This window comes from Dermacentor albipictus, chromosome 6 (genome assembly GCF_038994185.2).
Source record: "Dermacentor albipictus isolate Rhodes 1998 colony chromosome 6, USDA_Dalb.pri_finalv2, whole genome shotgun sequence".
In the NCBI taxonomy this organism is placed as follows: domain Eukaryota; kingdom Metazoa; phylum Arthropoda; class Arachnida; order Ixodida; family Ixodidae; genus Dermacentor; species Dermacentor albipictus.
Genome location: NC_091826.1, coordinates 105,088,036 through 105,101,626, shown reverse-complemented (window position 1 = coordinate 105,101,626; position 13,591 = coordinate 105,088,036). Strand labels below are relative to the sequence as shown.

Here is a 13,591-nt window from a genome sequence, read left to right as displayed (position 1 = left end):
TATGCACTTTTCGATACTTTTTCGATACTGATATATAACTAGGAATGATAATTATATAACTCCAGAAGTACTGTCGTAATTATCAAAGCGTAAATGAAGTATTTGTGGGCACCTCGAAATTATATCTATTTGCGGTGGTTTCAGTGACGTGCTAATTGCGTACAGTTTTATTCGACTGGCAAAGGAACCTTACAAAAGTAAGAGTAAAAGTAAGAGTAAGTAAGTAACAGCAGGTTTCTCGTCTTCGTAGCTATTCCCTTCTCTCATTTCGACGTCACACTTATCCGTCCCTTATTGCCGATTGATCCCGCTGATAACAAAGGCCCCTTCATAACGCGGCCGAAGCGCCTCTCTGGCCACGCACGAAACGCGAAAAGCAATGGAGTTGGAATGGAATGTTTCGAAATCCCGGCTCTGCTCGCACCGCACCAAAAGAGTGCGCTCGCAGCGATATATATCGTGCCAGAAACTTGCTCCGGACTAAAGCGAAATTAAAGTGGGGGTATGAATTTCCACTAATGTGTATACGTGCCGCACAAGAACGTTCATGGCAAAGAAATAAAAGCGAAATAGACCGCGAAGCAACTCACGTGCAGGGAAAAGGCGAAATCGATGTGTTCAAGAAAGTAAATGCAACCATTATTAAATGAGCCAAATTTGCGATCGGGAGGTCCGCACAAAAAGAAAGAAAAAAAACGTCGCAGAAACTTCTCTTGGATTTATCTGAATGATGCCTAAGCATTTCGCAGTACTGGCGTGAGGTTTCAAGCATTTCGTCCACGTATAACGCTGTCCAGTCTATGTGGGACCGAAGATGGGACCAATTATAGCTCAGACGTAAATTCCGAACCTCACATTGAACGACCACTGGTACTAATGCCCCAGTGCGCTTTAGCCAGTATGGATTGGAGTCACTGCAATAGTGTATGTTATCTGAATTTCCTGGGAGTTTCTGCGAAAATTCGCTTCATCTGTGCGCATGGTGTTGCTTGAAAAGTCCGGTGACTCATCGGCTTTTACAAAGACGCAAATAGAGAAATCTAGGTGAATCTGCACATACCTATCTTAAAATTATCGGTGCAGGTTAAAATGATACGGGTGAAAAGACAAGTCACTTAGAATCCTCCATACCGATGCCTTTCAAATTGGTACCTATGCGACCACGTCCCACACGCTAGCACGAGGGTTTAAGGCCGTAAATGTCAACTTCCGTGCATCGGTTAGGATTCCAAGATGGAGTCCTCCACCGCTGTTTTTAGAAGCTGCTGGTTTGTCTCAGGTTTTCATATTTCTGGTCGTAGTCGACGCGTTTGGTCTGTACCGCCACACTTCGATGACTGATCTGTATTTGCGGCCTTCCACTTGTTCGTATTTGCAGCTCCCAAGGCAAGGATCCTGTTTTCCTTCGCTCATTAGAGAAAGACATGGCGACTGGAAAAAACAAGACGCACCTTTAAACGTTTGCACTGACGCTGTCAATTCGCTTTTGTGGTGATAGGTATTGTGAAAAAAAAAAAAACATCCGTTCTCTTTATCTACGTTAAGGCGACAGCTCGGTTATCACAGCCTGTTTCCAACTAACACCAAAAGCGACATGTTATTTCAGCCGGGGCGCGGCAGATAAGGATCTCGCTCGATCACGATGTTTTTCTTTATTTCCTTCATTTAGTTCCGGCTGACTCAGATGAAGCTTATTCGAGAGCGCTGCTTTTTGATGTGGGTGGAAGCACAGTCACGTGGTATTTTTCAGATTTGGCGGGGCCTATTTATCACTCGGGAAAAATCGGTACGCAATTAGTAGGTCGCTCAAAATACTGCAGTTAGATGTCCTTTGGCTGTGCCTACAAATACCTCATCGACACATTGACAACCAGGATAGTACGTCTTTAGTTACAATTACCAAATTAAGTCTCAATAATGAAAAATGTTACTGGCAGCTACTGCCCTGTACCGGAAACAATATGAACTACGTTGTCTTTGAGGACCGCAACTGCTCTTTTTTAAATGTGGGTGCATCACAGTTAATTAGAAACCTTGTATATATCTATGACCACTGCATGTAACTGATGTTTCCATCCCTAGTAAGATTTTTTTTCATGAGTCGTTAGTATTGCTTAATGAAAAGCGAAGCAATACTGAGAAAGTTATAATTCACGTGCATATCACACGCTGTTTATAAAATTCTGAAGGGGTCACCGAAGTCTGCAGGCTTTATTCAAGGTGAAAAAAGCACGCAAAGCAATTCGAAGTGATGTCAACAAGCCGCAACATATTCATTCACTAGGCTTCTGCTATCTACACTCTTAAATTGCTACCTCATTCTCTATCAAAAATATAAGCGTTGTCCTGTGTGTATACCTAAATACATTGGAAATGTACAGGGTGTTTAGCGTGGAAAGTTAAAACAATGTTGAAGTGAGAAAATACGGACGAAGCAGCCGCCGTTAGTGCTTCTAATGCGCTTGTCCTCATATTGTCAAGATTTGCGGAAGTAAAGCGAAAGTGTAAACAAAATCCGTACATGTCCGCGCCAATAATGATGCAGTAAGCGAATAACCAGAACAAAATTCTAAGTGAAAAGGTCTAGATAAGTCAAAAGAAGCCTCAAATGGTATGGGTGACAAAATTCTGGTAATGATATTTGTGTGGATCGCCGGGATGGCTGGGGGACACTCTGGTCCCTCCGGAAACTCTGGAGAGGGCTCGGCCCCGCAGCTGCCCTTCCCTTATTCGGTGCCTATGATTTGAGGTCTTCTTTGACGCTCCTAAAAAAAAAAATTATGCAGCCCCTGTTGAGCAACAGAAAGCTGTATCGGGAGTTGTTCCTGTTCCTATAATTATTGACAGTTTTCATCTAATTATATTTGAGAAGTTAATTAAGTCTAGGTATTTAGTTACGCGCTGCAAAAACTGATTATCTTCAAGTGACGGCTAACATTTTTAACTTGGATAGGTCCGGCTACGTTGCAGTTGCAGATCTTAAATCTTGGGACATAAGAGTTTCTACACCCTGTATATTTACACACATTGTATCTGGGCATGAGTAATGCGCTTGTCATAATGCCAGGATTTTAGAAATAAAGCGAAACGTGATTTAATCGCCGTGCAAGTCCTCGCCAATAAGGATGCAGTAAGCTTTTAGCAGCAATAAAATTTTAAATGAAAAGGCTTAGAACCTCAAATGATGTGGGTAACAGCACACTACGGTAATGCGACTAGCTTCGGCATTGCCCTGGAAGGGTGGGGGAAGGGGGGTTCCGCAACAGTTACCGGAAACTCCGGAAGGGGCTCAGGCACCAGCCTCCCGTAGTCGTACGCTGCAGTTCATACAGTATGTTCATTGTTTTTTCAACCACAGCAAATTTTATTCCATCAATTAGGTATCGCTCCTCGGCCTTTTGGCTAAGATCAAAGTGTAGTACCATCAATTAGGTCGCTTCGGATGTGTAGTCAGCCGAAGCGTGCGTCATTTAAGACGAAACAACGTAGTTTATTCGTTGATAAGTTCAGAATTACCGTATGCACTCAATGCAATGGTGGCATTTTTGCCTTAATGCATCGGCAGAACCGCGAAGAGAGGCTCCCAGTGCAGTCAACCTTGTTGCGACGCAATGTGTGTCGTAGTATGACATTGCCATGGTGAACAACAAAGTTGTCCCTATACCCGGATCTAACCGTGGGCAACACTGAATACAAAATGCATGGCCATCTTTGGCCTTGATATCATTGTGCCATAATACATTATCAATTATGCTGTAACGGCTGCGCATCCAATAGTGAGGTTAGGCAAACCTCCAATTGCCATCAGCTTCTGGGAATAAGGAAAGTCATTCGGAGCTTAACGCTGAGCCACCCATCAATATGCTACAGGTGGCTCTCATGGCGAAGCACACTTTGCGGAGCCGCCTGCTGTAATCAAGTAAAGCGAACGAATAATTTAGTAGCAAGGCGTATAAAAACAGTCCTGAACAAGATAATATTGCAATTACTGTCTTGATGGCGTGAACTGATCTAATTTCCTCGCAGTTGACCTACACTGAGGCATTATTTGTCTCTAGCGACGTAATTCGAAAAAAATATCGTCGGCCCTTAAAAACAGGTTCGAAGTAAGAAAATCACGCTGTACTCTAGCGCTGTTTTATGGATACTGATACTTTCTTGTAGTGATCGAAGTGAAGTAAATTTAATAGGATTTTATAGGAGGCCGATTCTGAAAACAATGCCTCCCAGCCCACTACATTTGAAATATTATTGTAAACATTCTGAACTGTTTATCGTTAATGCACAGATGTCTATGCTATCGAATGCAACTAGCCACACCTTCCTATCTCTTGCCGTCCCAGAGTAATTCAGCAAATCATGGCATCCAGTGGCAACGTGCGGTGGAAACTGCGGGCTGTAATTGAATATGACTGCGGAAGGTTGTGTGTCGATCAGCATTCAACGCCGTCTTATGCCAGTTTGCAGGGATGCCTGTGTTGACGTCAGACTTATGCGGAGAGGTTCAGCTGCATCAAATCTTACGGTCAGCGCTGAAGTGGACGGCCCGCAATTGCCTCTAAAGAGGATCATCAACATCAGGTCGACGAGCTGATTCAGGGCAATCGCAGGATCACGCAACAGCAGATCACAACAACACTCGCCATTTCCTTTGGTTCAGTGGGCCACATCACTAAGGTCTTGCTCGGTCACAAGAAGATTTGCGCCCGTTGGGCGCGCTTTCTTGACTCGTTCATGTCGGTCGTTAGTTGCCCTGGTACACAACGAGTGCAAATGTTGTTGAAACGCAGTATTGTCTTGATCATGTGGTTCACTTAACTAACAGAAGTGGCAAGTGTTGTTGCGATCTCGCGTTGCGTGATGCTCCAGTTCCCCCAATCAACTCGTCCACCTGATGTTGATAGCTTTCGTCAGCGGCATTTGCGAGCCGTCCCCTTCGGTCCTGATCCTGGAGATTTGATGCGGCTGGATTTAAGTCTTCCATATTCTTTGCCCACCTCAGCGCAGTCTGACAGTCAACACGGGCATCCCCATAAACTGTAGTCACGCGGCGATGAAAGTTGATGAGCACACAGCCTTCTGTTGTCAGAAATTCATTTACAGCCGTTCAACCGGATCATGGCATCCAGGGGTGACGTCCGGTTTTCAACCGGACGTCACCCCTGGATGCCATGGTTCTCTCAATTACTCTGGAAACAGAAGACACAGTACGGTGAGATGAAGTGCCATTCTGTAGCTTAAACGTCAGCGCATTAATAATGAACAGTTGAAAATATTCGCCGTATCATTAGCAAGGTAGGCGGCTTGGATGCATTATTTCTGTATAGCCCTCGTGAAATTGAACAGAGTGCTCTGTGTTGCGGAGTTTGTTAGCAGAGGTCATCGAGGGCAAGCAATGCAGTGCGTTCCCTCATTTAAACATGCTGATACTTTGCACAGTTCATTGTCATCGGCGATTGCATTATGGAATAATTCTGATGTGATGACAGGGATTTCTGATATAACTAGAATGGTGTAAAGAAACCCAACATGTCAAATATGTGCGACTCCAAAACAAATATATGCGAGAATCGCCACTCATATTTGTTTAATTCGTTTCCTTTTTCTTTTCCTTTTTTTGACGTTTGCCCCGATCATAGCCGCAGCCACCGGAGTAGGCACGGGTAAGTACCTAAGTCTTTTGTCCTACCTGCAAATTTCTCTACATATATTCATTGGAAGATGCTTGAGTGCAACGTCACAAAGTTTTATAACTAAGTAGTCAAAAGACAAATTGTTACTGTCCCCTCTGTAGCACTGTTGTAGGATAGCTTTCAGCAGTTACGCAGCTGGTAATTGTTGCACACTCTTTTTTGAGCATCCTAGATAAAGCAGGACAGGTCGATTTACATTCCTACATTTTAATGAATCTTTCTGTCTTGTTTCACACTTGAAGTTTATTCAGAAGAGTTACAGCACATTTAAGTAATCATGCGCAATTTGTTGTTATCGACAGTTCTGCGTGTCTAACTCATTACGCATTCCATCGGGCTCCCCTCAAGGGAGCGCTGGCCCACCGTTAAAATATTGTATTGTGTTCTATTGTGTTCACTGAAATCAATGTCACCATTGATCACTTATTTTTGGTACAGCCTTCCATCTCTTCAAAAAATCTTGACAAATCAGGTTGGCGAATTAAAGTGATCAGGGTGTCGCTGTGACCAAATTAAATTGTGGGGTTTCCCATGCCAAAACCACGATCGGGTAAGATTTATGACTCAGCGCTTCGCGAACTTTGCACGCCTAAAGCATAAACTAAGGCATGCTCCAGCAAAACAAAACGTTTAGCCTATTCGTCCATCACCAGACATAAATCGGAAACACGCGTGCATTATTTGGGACCCTTACACAAAAACGAAAATCAATGCACTATAGGTGATACAGCGCAAACCTGTTCATCTTATCAAGATATCGCTCTGCCGCACCACTAATGAAAGAGCACGTATCCCAATACTTCAGACAGGCAGTAAACTTTACGAAGTAAGCTTCCTTCTCTTATTTACCACAGCCAGCTTTCCCTTAACCGCGTAGTATACCCAAGCCTTACAATCTACGCGATAAACGAGGCATCATCACCGCTCCACAAAATGGGCTCCACACAGCTAAAACGGCATCAAGAAGAAGCAGAAAGTGTTAGTTATGCTCGACTCAAATTAAGAGACCGAGAAACACCCCTGATATCTTCCACTTTTCTCTTTTTCTGTCTTTCTCTTCGCACACCACAGCCGTCGCGGCCCGCGCGGGGGCGGGTAAGTACCCTGGCGCGAGTGGCCCACCTCCAAATTTCTCTTTTTATGTTTATAAAGATTTCCCTTGGCCCCAACTCCAGCGCCGCCTGTTCCAGTAAATGTAACACACAGAAATGCTTTTCTGAGACAGCACCTAGGTATATTGTAGCGAAATATGCGATGGGAGCTTTTTTGCTATTATAAGATTTATGGAAGCATGCAGTACGGCCGATATGATCCGCATTTGCTCCAGTAAATGAATATTTTTATTACATGTCTTCATTTTTATCATTCTCTTCATATTTTATTAAGCATTCATATGTTTAATTTTAAATATTCCCCACAGGGGCGCCTGCGTCAGCAGACGTTTGGTGCGTTGCGACACCACGTACCCGAGCACACGAGGGTTGGACCCTCCCGCGTGTAGCCGTGCGCGGCTTAGCCGTGTCTGGGGAAAAGGGGATCCTGGGGGTTGAGCCGATGCTGCGTGTTTGGACCTTTAAGGCCCCCGGGCGGAGGCAACACACCCCTTTGGCCTCTGCTTCACATAGACGGCACCCCCGGACTGACCCACCCGGGGGAAATCGGCAGTCGCCTTTTCCTGTCTCTCCCTCCTTCAATCTTCGTCTTTATCTCTCACTTTTTGACCTTTCCTGTCTCGTTCTCTCTTCTTTTTACTTCTTTTTTCCTGGCGGCAAGGTTTAACCCTGTGTGGCTATCCAACCTGGGGTACACTAGATTCGGTTATAGTGACGGCGTACGACTGGCGTCGTGCAGACTTGTATGCAAGCTCTGCCGCGTCCCCTCGTTGGCCTCCGTGGTGGGTGGTTGGCACTGTTGCCGAAAATATACATTTTTTCATGGAAACTTCTTTCCCCTCCGTTGCTGATCGTCCTCAGAAAAGAGGGCGCACCGAAGATGTCTTCAAGTTTTTTGGCCGCCAAACCGAGAAATTTCCCCGCTTTCACGTTATTCATTCTGAAAAGCCAAACAAAGTAGTCCGAAACATCTCACCATTCCTTGTTTCAAAATCCCTGACTGATGTTTTTGGTCCAGGTTACAAGGTGTCGAGGATGGCAAGCGGCAACCTCCTCTTGGAGCTCCGCGAGGTAAAATAATATGAGAAACTACCGCAACTAGTGTCATTCGGGGAGACCCCTATAACAGTAACACAACACCGTGCAATGAACACCACCCGTGATGTTGTGTCAGATGAGGATTTGCTTGAGCTGACTGAAGCAGAACTCCTGGAGGGTTTCAGCGAACAAAATGTGATCAATGTCAAAAGAATTAAGATTAGGCGGGATGGTAAAGAGATTCAGACGAAGCACCTAATAATTACTTTTGGATCAAGTATCCTGCCCGAGTCAATCGAGGCCGGGTACATCAAGCTCCGTGTTAGGCCGTACGTGCCAAATCCACTCAGATGTTTCAAATGCCAGCGTTTTGGGCACAGTTCGCAGAGCTGCCGAGGCCGCCAAACTTGTGCGAAATGCAGTGCGCATGAACACTCCTCTGAAGCTTGTGAGAATTCTTTCCACCGTGTAAATTGTGATGGCGAGCATGCCGCATACTCGCGGTCATGCCAGTCTTGGAAGAAAGAAAAAGAAATAGTAACAATCAAAGTAAAAGAAAACATATCATTCAAAGAGGCACGCAGGCGGGTTGCATACCTTCCTAAGACCAGCTTTGCCGAAGTGGCGCGTCAGGGGGCAGCGTCACAACGGCCTCCGGCGGCTGTCCGAACCACAAGCCGTGAGTCGGCAGTTACGCCATCTGCCCCCGCGGCGGTTGCAGCTAGCGCTGCTCCGTCTACCCAGCAGACGGGGCCACCGACCCCGAAGGTGAGCGCAGCCGAGGCTGCCCCACCCTCCCCGGCCCCCTCCAGCGCTGGCAACAGCCGGCGCAGCCAAATTCCTCAGGAAGCCCCATCGACCTCCGGGCTGGTGGGCACAGGGGTCTTGCCCTCCAAGGCGCGACTCTCTCCGAAAACTTCTCGCTCGCAAGAGCACGTGTCCGGTGCCTCACAAGAGGTAATGGACACAACACCTATCCTCAAGGCGCACCAAGTGCCTAAGGAGCGGCGAGGCTCCCTCGAACGCTCCAGAAAGGGCAAAACTCTCGTTACAGGGCCTTGAAAGGGCTCTGTAATTTAATCACTGTAATTTCCATAATCACTACTTCTGTTTCTGTACACACAGTACCTATTAACTCCCAATATGGATACACAAATTATTCAATGGAACGTCAGAGGTCTTCTTAGAAACCTTGATGATGTGCAGGAACTTATACAAAAACACAATCCAAAAGTGCTGTGTTTACAGGAAACACATTTAAAAAACAAACACAGAAACTTTCTTCGACAGTATCTAACTTTTCGCAAAGATTGCGATGATGCCGTCGCATCATCGGGCGGTGTTGCCATAGTCACTCATAGAAGTATAGCGTGTCAACCTTTACAGCTACAAACGCCCCTTGAAGCAGTGGCGGTTCGAGCTGTCCTACTAAACAAACTCATCACCATTTGCTCGCTTTACATACCCCCGCATTACCAACTAAACAAACAAGAATTTCAGTCCTTGATAGATCAATTGCCAGAACTCTATGTTGTTCTTGGCGATCTCAATGCGCACAGCAGCCTGTGGGGAGACTCTCGTATCGATGGGCGAGGTCGTCTCGTTGAACAGTCTGGTGCGTGTCTGCTGAATAAGAAGACACCCACATATTATTCTCTCGCAAACAGAACATTTTCTTCAATTGACCTCAGCCTAGCTTCCCGTTGTACACTCTCTGAACTCGAATGGGAAGTTACCAACAATCCTTACGGAAGCGATCACTTCCCCATACTGCTAAAAACACATAAAGAAAAAGAATGTCTACCACAGGCCCCTAGGTGGAAGATCGATACAGCCGACTGGGAGAAGTTCCGAAACTTAACTAGTATCTCATGGAATGAGATGTCTTGTTTAGGAATTGATGCTGCTATGCAGTATCTCACAGCCTTCATTATAGATATTGCATCTAAATGCATATCAGAAGTAAATGGCTTGGCATGTAAACGGCGGGTCCCGTGGCGGAACGAAGATTGCAGGATCGCTCGTAAGAAACAAAACAAAGCGTGGGGGCTGCTACGCGCTTCTCCCACTGCAGAGAATCTAGTCAACTTTAAGCAAGTAAAATCCCAAGGCAGGAGAACCCGCCGACTGGCCAGAAGAGAAAGCTGGCAGAAGTATTTATCGAGCATTAACTCGTTTACAGACGAGGCCAAAGTCTGGAACAGGGTAAATAGAATTAGAGGGCGAGATACATATTCACTCCCTCGGCAACCTCCTCTTGGAGCTCCGCGAGGTAAAATAATATGAGAAACTACCGCAACTAGTGTCATTCGGGGAGACCCCTATAACAGTAACACAACACCGTGCAATGAACACCACCCGTGATGTTGTGTCAGATGAGGATTTGCTTGAGCTGACTGAAGCAGAACTCCTGGAGGGTTTCAGCGAACAAAATGTGATCAATGTCAAAAGAATTAAGATTAGGCGGGATGGTAAAGAGATTCAGACGAAGCACCTAATAATTACTTTTGGATCAAGTATCCTGCCCGAGTCAATCGAGGCCGGGTACATCAAGCTCCGTGTTAGGCCGTACGTGCCAAATCCACTCAGATGTTTCAAATGCCAGCGTTTTGGGCACAGTTCGCAGAGGGTGATACAGGGTGATACAGGGTGTCACAGGGTGATACATTGCAAGATCAGGCAGACTCACGTGCGGAGCACTTTCAGAGCGCGTCAAGTTCAAACCATTATTCGCAATCTTTTCTCATATATAAACAAATAGAAGAACGTAAGCCATTAACAAGAAAAAGTCGAGAGAATGAGCCTTACAACCGTCCTTTCAGTATAGCCGAATTGAGAGCTGCCTTGAGCGCATGCAAGAGCTCCGCACCAGGATTATGATAGAATCATGTACGAAATGCTGAAAAACTTACACAATGACACGCAAGTGACACGAACACTTTTCAACACTATCTGGGACGCAGGGTACCTTCCGACCGCATGGAAAGAAGCCATTGTGGTCCCTGTTTTAAAACAAGGCAAAGATCCTTCCTGAGTGGCAAGCTACCGCCCGATAGCCCTCACAAGTTGCATGTGTAAGGTATTTGAAAAAATGATAAATCGGCGACTGATCCATTTCCTTGAACAGAAAAATATGCTTGACCCTATCAGTGTGGCTTCCGAGAAGGGCGCTCCACAACCGACCATCTTGTACGTATTGAAGGAAATATCCGGGACGCATTTATACATAAACAGTTCTTCCTCTCGATATTTCTCGATATGGAAAAGGCCTATGACACAACGTGGCGATACGGGATCTTGCGAGACTCATCGGAAATGGGCATTCATGGTAAAATGCTCAACGTAATAAAAAGCTACTTGTCCAATCGTACCTTCCGGGTGAAAGTCGGCAATGTGCTGTCACGTCCTTTTACACAAGAAACTGGTGTACCCCAGGGAGACGTGCTCAGTTGCCCACTTTTTATTGTTAAGCTGACAACGCTTCGTGCTTCCTTACCACCGGCCATTTTGTATTCCGTCTATGTGGACGACATTCAAATAGGCTTCAAATCCTGTAACCTCGCAGTATGCGAGAGACAGGTACAGCATGGTTTGAACAAGGTGTCAGGGTGGGCAGAGAAAAATGGTTTCAAAATCAATCCTCAAAAGAGTTCTTGTGTGCTGTTCACAAGGAAGAGAGGCCTGGTTCCGGATCCTTGCTTGGATCCGGAACATCAGATACCTGTAAACAAAGAGCACAAATTTCTAGGTGTTATACTCGACAATAAACTTACTTTCGTCCCACACATTAAACATCTTAAAGAAAAGTGTCTGAAAACAATGAACCTAATGAAACTTCTATCCCAGACTACGTGGGGTAGTGACAGGAAGTGCCTAATGAATCTCTATAAGAGCCTCATCCGGTCACGACTAGATTATGGTGCCGTGGTATATAACTCTGCCGCCCCAAGCGCGCTAAAAATGCTAGACCCTGTTCACCATCAAGGTATCCGCTTAGCCACAGGCGCTTTCAGAACAAGCCCGATTGAAAGCATATATGCCGAATCGAATGAATGGTCTCTCCACCTACAGAGATCATACATTAGCTTTACATATTTCCTTAAAGTACGCTCCAATCCTAAACATCCATGTTTTGATACCGTTACCGATATGACGTGCGCTACACTTTTCAGCAATCGTCCCTCCATAAGACAGCCTTTCTCGCTGCGTGTGAGGGAGCTTAGCGATGAAAAACATGTCCCACTCGAGCATCGCTTAATGCACCTAACCATGCTCTTACTTCCTTGGGAGTGGCAGGTGATACAATGTGACATATCCTTTATAAAAGTTACAAAGCACGATCCTGAGGTCGAAATCCGAATGCATTTCCTAGAACTCCAGCACAAGCACTCCTGCGCAGAGTTCTATACAGACGCTTCGAAGTCAAATGCCGGGGTATCCTATGCAGCCGTCGGCCCATCGTTTTCGGAATCCGATGTACTGCATCCGGAAACAAGTATCTTTACGACCGAGGCCTACGCATTACTGTCTGCTGTAAAGCGCATAAGAAAATCGAAATTTCCAAAAGCAGCGATCTATACAGACTCTCTCAGCGTCGTGAAGGCCTTAATGTCAATAAGCGAACATAAAAATCCTGTATTTAATGAACTATATTCGGTCTTGTGCAAAGCGTACTCATCTAACCAGAATATCATAATATCCAGGGTCCCTGGCCATAGGGGAATCGAAGGTAACGTTCTGGCGGACGAGATGGCCACGTCAATCACATTGCAAGCTGTTAACCCTACCGCTGCGGCGCCTGTCACAGATCTGAGGCCTTTCTTGCGAAGGAGGCTGCGAGATCACTGGCAACACATGTCGGATGCGGAAACGGATAATAAGCTTCACCTGATAAAACCACAGCTAGGATTTTGGCCCTCTACTACAAAATCGCGCCGAACAGATGTCCTATTCTGTCGTCTCAGAATAAGACACACGTTTGGCACCCATACTTTTCTACTCACCGGAAGTGAGCCTCCAAACTGTGGTAGATGCGGAGAGAGGCTGACCGTACTCCACGTCCTCCTGGAGTGTCGGGAAGCCGAATCTGAGAGAAACATTTTTCATTAGCATACCGACAGCACATTCCTCTTCATCCTGCAATGCTTCTTGGTCCAGAACCACACAGTTCTAGGTTTTCTTAAAGATGTGGTCTTACATGTTTAGTCCCATGAATTCGTAGCGCCTCCTCTCTCGAGAGGATGCCACTGCGATAATTGTTTTCCATAGCACATGCCTCTAGGCCCTTGTGTTTCAAGGGCTCTAAGGAGGCAGTAGCGCTCTAGGATTTTTAACAATCAGATATATTTTACCTATCGTATCATTCTTTTTAAATGCATCTAAATGTTCATAGTACAAGTCATACGTCATCGCCATAATTTTATCATACAGATTTTACGCACTTTAGAGCGTATATTTTAAGGCCTCTTTGCAGCCACCTCACACGAACTTCATTGTATTCATAATTACACCGCAAACTCATTAGCACAGACATGGCGCTCTTTGGCCATACCTGGACCTTGCGCCACAAAACCCGATACATCATCATCATCAATTTTAAATATTCTAGGGACTGCTGGATGCGTAATTTATATTTATGGCCTTCAGTTTTTACAAAATTTCTCATGTTCGAAAGATTGAAAAAAAAGAAAGATAAAGGCACAAAGCTTACAAATGCGAACCTCGGCACATCGAGCAGATGACTGCACT

General features: G+C 45.4%; 1 protein-coding gene across 16 annotated transcripts in view; it reads left to right on the top strand.

The window, feature by feature from the left end:
• LOC139061333 (uncharacterized) overlaps positions 1–13,591 on the top strand; it is a 284,688-nt gene that overhangs the window by 225,160 nt on the left and 45,937 nt on the right. For 15 of the 16 annotated variants that reach the window (XM_070541213.1, XM_070541217.1, XM_070541222.1 and 12 more), the window contains 2 exons: positions 5,640–5,663; positions 6,765–6,788. In XM_070541213.1, the coding sequence (XP_070397314.1) occupies positions 5,640–5,663; positions 6,765–6,788 (48 nt within the window). The remainder of the gene's footprint in view (positions 1–5,639; positions 5,664–6,764; positions 6,789–13,591) is intronic. The other variant, XM_070541220.1, reaches the window with a different exon arrangement.